The 5915-nt window shown below is 43.3% G+C and overlaps 1 protein-coding gene across 1 annotated transcript in view; it reads left to right on the forward strand.

Moving 5' to 3' along the window:
* Positions 1-5915, forward strand: part of TREML1 (triggering receptor expressed on myeloid cells like 1) — a 7050-nt gene continuing 1135 nt past the window's right edge. The window contains exons 1-4 of the mRNA XM_020999330.2: positions 1-120; positions 584-913; positions 3025-3148; positions 5550-5635. Coding sequence (XP_020854989.1) covers positions 78-120; positions 584-913; positions 3025-3148; positions 5550-5635 — 583 coding nt within the window. The 5' untranslated portion in view covers positions 1-77. The remainder of the gene's footprint in view (positions 121-583; positions 914-3024; positions 3149-5549; positions 5636-5915) is intronic.

Genomic DNA, 5915 nt, shown 5'->3' on the forward strand with positions numbered 1-5915 from the left:
GCCCTCTATCATTCTCTGGACTGAGTCTCTGAGTTCAGTCTGCTCCCTGGACAGTGGAACCTCCAGCTTATCCCACTATGGGTTTCACCCTACTCTTGCTCTTTCTCCTGGGTATGACAGGTAAGGTCTGAAGAGGGCTGGTGACTCTTTCAATAGAAAGGGTCCTGAGCACTCAAACACCCTCATGGGGCTGCTTGGCACTGATGCCCTAGGCAATCCTCTCCTCTCTTTGTCCCCTTAGATCAGGGTTCTTAACTTGGGGTCTATGAAGTAGGTATCGAGGGACCACAAAGTCGGATAGAAAAAAAATTTCTTCATTTTAATATGATTATTTTCCTTTGCAATACTGTAAATTTTATTTTATGCATTTAAAAACACTATTCTAAAAAGAGATCACACACACACACACACACACACACACACACAACTCCTGCCTTAGATATCTCTAAGGTCCATCCAATCTCATTAAGTCAGAAAGGAAGGAGAGACCGGCCTTGTACTCCCCTATTACTGTCATGCCTGTGGGTACCAGCTACTCATGCAAGGTGCACCACCTGCATACTATGCCTTCTTTCTTCTCCAGGTTGCGTTGTCAAAGGTGCTCCCGAAACACTACAAGCCGTTGCTGGTGGTTCAATATCCCTGCTGTGCCACTATGACCTAGAGGATGCTCGGGCCCGGAAGGTGTGGTGTCAGTTTTTGTCCACAGAATGCCAACCCCTTGTCACCTCAGTTGTGGACAGGAGGACCCCAAGCAGTGAAAAGGTCCACCTCACTGACCTGGGTGAGGGCCTACTCGAAGTAGTGATGGATGATGTGCAGCTGGAGGATGCTGGCGAATATGGCTGCATGGTGGAGACAACCACAGGGCTCCGGGCCCTGGGCATGTTCATTCTGAAAGTATCCCCTCCAGGTGAGTGTCATGTGGAAACCTTTAGTTCAGTAACTAGGACTCTTGGATACCAGCAAAGTCCTTCTCTGAGGGTGCCTCGCAACGGCAAACCATGGGAAGAAGACAATAATAACCTTTCCTGTCTCTCCAGCGGGAGGAAGCCACTTTGGGTGGTGAGGCCAAGATAACTTGTCCATCTCCTGATGATGTCCCTTCCATCCCTGACTCCTAGTTGGGTTCCCAGTCATCTGAACACAAGAGAATGTGCTTTCCTCCCTACCCTGCCCCCTTCACATCCTTCTTCGATTCAGTCAATATTTTCAATATAGGATGACTTTTCCTTTTAAATTCAGTAATTATTTTCAAACAGCAGCATTATGTAGTATACTGAACACCTGATCTGGAATTAGATGACTTGGGTTTAAATCTTTACTCTGCCATTTACTGCCTATGTAACCTTGAAGTCATTTTATTTTTAAGGCTCCAGTTTCCTTATCCACAAAAAGGAGAGGTAGGGTTGGATTTGATGACCTCCAAGATCCTTTTTAACTTTTGGTACTGAGACCCAAGTTTAATGTGTGTGTGTGTGTGTGTGTGTGTGTGTGTGTGTGTGTGTGTGTGTATGGCAATTGCAGTTAAATGACTTGCCCAGGGTCACACAGCTAGTAAGTGTCAAGTATCTGGTCTGAGATCGGATTTGAACTCAGGTCCTCCTGACTCTATCCACTGTGCCACCTAGCTGCTCCTTAATTTTTTTTTGTTAAAGCTTAAGTGGCCTAGTGTAGTTGACAGAGAACTGTCCTTGAAGTCAGGAAAAAACTAAGTTCAAGTCTTACCTCTGAGAGTTGCTGACTGAGTGACCCTGGGCAAGTCAAATCCCTCAGTGCTCTAGGCCAGAGGTATCAAACATGTCGGCTGTAGGAGTGCCACCCAAGCCACTTCAAAATGTAATTGGGAAATATTTAAGAAAATAAATAAAAATACAGTAAAAATAGACAACACTGAATTTTAAAATGAAGTCAGTATGCTGCCCAAAGGAATCCTTATGTATAGATTAATGGCCCTCATTTCTATTTGTTCTGGTCACCTTTCTAAAACAATAAGGGAAAGGAACAAACATTTATATAATGCCTACCATGGGCTAGGCACAGTGCAAAGTGCTTTGCAAATATAATCTCAGATGATCTTCACAACAACCCAGAGACTTAGGTGCAGTTATTATACCCATTTTATAGTTGAAGAGATTGAAACAAATAGAGGTTAAGGAATTAAGTTCCTCTACCTGCACTGGTAGAGGAAGTTCCCTATTCCAATGAAACCATAGGTCCTGTCATTTTTATTAATATTAAGGGATAAAGATTGGACCTTATTTGTTATATTCAGTAACAGACCTTGGTTGCAGTTTTTATTCAACAAAATTCTAAATGGTAATATATTTTCATAGGCTTTTTGTTCTCATCAGACACATCTATGGATAATACAGCCCTGCTGAAGCTATCCCCACCTGCTGTTCCAGCTTCCCCATTCCTGGATTTACCACCTTTCCACCTACCAACCTCTGTCCTTACCATCTTCTCCATTTTCTCATAGTCATACCTGGGGTAGGTCAACTGGAGATTTGTCCCAGGGCATGATAATTTAGAGTACTTAGACATCATTTTGCAGTCTACCAGCAACACACAATCAACTCATCTTAGCATTTAATTAACAGAATGGGTTAAAATAGGAATACAGAAGATTTTGAGTTTCAGCTTCACCATACCTCAACTCTACCCATCACCCCCATCCCTATCCTGTCCTCTCCAGTAGCCTGAGGTATCCCCAGCAGCCTATGGAGGCTTATATACCAGCATCTCTTCCTACCTACCTGTCTTAAAAAGACATCTTGAAAATGTTTCCTACATCTCACCTCAGGCACAAAACTTGCTTGTTTATAGCTCTGCACCTTCCAACCTTAAACCCTACTACCTCCTCAACTCTGAATTCCCCATGTCCTCATTTATATTCTCACTACCTCTCCATCTCCCCATCATTGTTCAGGTTGCATGGTCCTACATGTACTCAATAAATATTTCTAACTAGCTAACCAAGTTCCTCTTTTTGGGGTGGGGGGACATTGTATGTCTCTTCAGTGTCAAGGCAGGATAAGGAGAACAAAGAAGACTACTGGGAAGAAACTTTGACTTTTGCTCCTATGGAACACCCTGTAGTCAGCCCAAGCTTCATCCCCGTGGAACCCAACCAAGAAGACTGGAGGTACTAGATCAATCAAATCAGTTAACAAGCACTTATTACAGGGACTATTGTGTGCCAGGCTAGATTTTGGAGATGTAAAGACAGAGGATGAGACAAGTCCTACTCTCAAGGAGCTCACATTCTATTGGAGGGTAGATTCTATTCTGTCCTATTACATATATAAATAAGTATGGACAGAATTAATACAAGATAGTTAAATATAAGGTAGTTGAGGAGAGAGGGCGCTAACCTGGGGTGGGGATTGAGGGTGGGGGAGGGAGATCAAGAAAGGCTTCCTATAGAAGGTGGCGGTTAAGCACCTCCCAAAGGGAGGGGTTCTGTAAGGCAAAGGTAAGGAAGGAGTGCATTCCAGCCATAGGAAACAGCCTATATAAAGAAAGGCACAGAGAGGGGCAGCTAGGTGGGGCAGTGGATACAGCACCGGCCCTGAAGTCAGGAAGACCTGAGTTCAAATCCTCAGACCAAACACTTGACACTTACTAGCTGTGTGACCCTGGGCAAGTCACTTAACCCTGATTGCCTAATTTAAAAAAAAAAAAAAGGCACAGACAGAAGAGAGATAGAATATTGTGTGTGAGGAATAGAGAAAGCCAATTGGCCTGAATGGCAAAGTATGGAAAGGGGAGTAATTTGTAACAATAATAATAATAATGAACTAGCATAATAATAATAAAAACTGCCTACTATGTGCCAGGTACTTTACAAGTATAATCACATTTGCTCACAACAACCCTGAGGTAGGTGCCATTATTATCCCCATTTTACTGATGAGGAAACTGAAGCATGCAGAGGTTAAATGACTTTCGGACTCATATGTAAGTGTCTGAGGCTGGATTTGAACTCAGGTCTTCCTGATTCTCTCACTATACCACTTAGGTACCTACTCTAATAATATAGTAAAGTAATATATAATGAGATTGGAAGGATAGGTGGCGATCAGGTTGTGACAGGCTTTAAAAGGGAAGTGTATATTTTATCACTGAGGCAAGAGTTAATGAATCACTGGAATTAATAGAGTAGGGGAGTGATATGGTTGGATCTGCTCCTAAGAAAAACTCACTTTAGCAGCTATATGTAGGTTGACATGGAGTGTTGAGAGATTTAAAGTAGGGAGACCAATTAGGGGCTATCACCATCAGAAGTATTCTGGAGCCAGCTCATAAGGGCTGGAGTGAGAACCAATGATTCCATTTTCAGTGTGAGCATCTGTGCCTCAGAAATCAGGAAATGCTACAAATTGGGGATTGATATATTGTTTTGATGATTGTCTGGACTTAAGAAAGTGATGGAGAAAATGTTATAATGCAAATTAAAATTAAAAGTCTGTTTTTTGGAACTATTTTTCTTTCTTGAGAGCCAACTGTTGAATATTTACCAGCAAATCACTGATTATAATAGTCTAAACAAAAGGTGATGGGGCAGGTGAACCTTGAATTAAGTGGTGGCTGGGTGAGTAGAAAAATATTGAGTTCACTTTTGGACAAGTTGAATTTTGGGTGTCTCTAGCTAAAAAGTGTTCAGACTATCTGGATCTGATTCTAAATCTGATATCTGATCCAATACTAGAACTGAGCTGGTGCCCAGGCAGCAAAGTTTGCTAAAACACAGGGGTGGTAGGAGGTGTGGGAGGCTGAGTCATCCAGTGACTATGTCCCTTGTCCCCTAAGGACCAAATAAAACCAAAAAAGAGACATTGTTCTCTCCTCAGGGCTAAATCTGGTGGATCAGACTACGGCAGATGTCCTTTCTCCCAATTGACTAATTGTGAAGATGAAGTTAATAATTCAGTCAAGAAACATTGATAACGCACCCACTACATGCCAGGCTCTGACCTAAGTGCTGGGAATACAAAAAAAAAAAAAGGCATAAGATTGTCCTTGTTCTCAAGGAGTCCAACAGGGGACACAACATGCAAACAGCTATGTACAAAAATGCTACATACAGGATAAACTGAAGATAATCAACAGAAAGAAGACACTAGAATTAAAGGGGGTGGTGGTGAGGAGAGGCTTCCTGTAGAAGGTAGGCTTTTAGGTGGGACTTGAAAAAAACCAGGGACGCTGAGAAGAACATTCCAGACATGGGACACAGGCAGAGAAAATGTCAGGAGTCCGGAGATGGAGCTCCTTGTTTGAGAAAGAGGAGGCCAGTGTCACTGGATTGCAAAGAACGCAGGGGCTGTAAAGTAGAAGCAGCCTCAAAAACCCCTCGGCCTGGGGAGCCTGTGAATGATTCAGGGCATGGCCTTCCTTCTTACCCATTTCTTTGTTGAGTTCTAAGCTACCACTAAGCCCTCTGAAGACTCCCCTACTGTTCTTGTCCTGCAGAAGTCTCTGATGCTAGAGAGCTTCTTACCATTGTTAGGCTTAAAGGCTGAGTTTACCACGTTCTTGTCCTTCAGCATTCCTCTGGTCTGGGGCTCTGTGCTCCTCCTGAGCCTGCTACTCATGGCTGCTGTGGTATTGGCTGTGATCGTTGGAAGGATGGGTAAGTGACTGCCCCATTTCTCTATTTCATTCTGACTTTACCATCGTAGCATTCATTAGTTATCTTCCCCAGACAAATACAGACCAGGCCTCTGGATAGGCCCTTTGCTCCTCTCCATCACATCAGAAAGTTGCCTAAATGGGCTTTTTCTTTATGTCTTCAACCCCACAATGTACATGACTTGGGTGGGGTGGGGGATTTGGGAGAGGGTGGGCCAGCAAGTGAAGCAAGGAAGGTTGTAGGTGGGGGGTGGAAGAGGGGCTGGAAGAGGGTTGAAGGA

This window comes from Phascolarctos cinereus, unplaced genomic scaffold (genome assembly GCF_003287225.1).
Source record: "Phascolarctos cinereus isolate Bilbo 61053 unplaced genomic scaffold, phaCin_HiC Scaffold_5;HRSCAF=322, whole genome shotgun sequence".
Lineage (NCBI taxonomy): Eukaryota > Metazoa > Chordata > Mammalia > Diprotodontia > Phascolarctidae > Phascolarctos > Phascolarctos cinereus.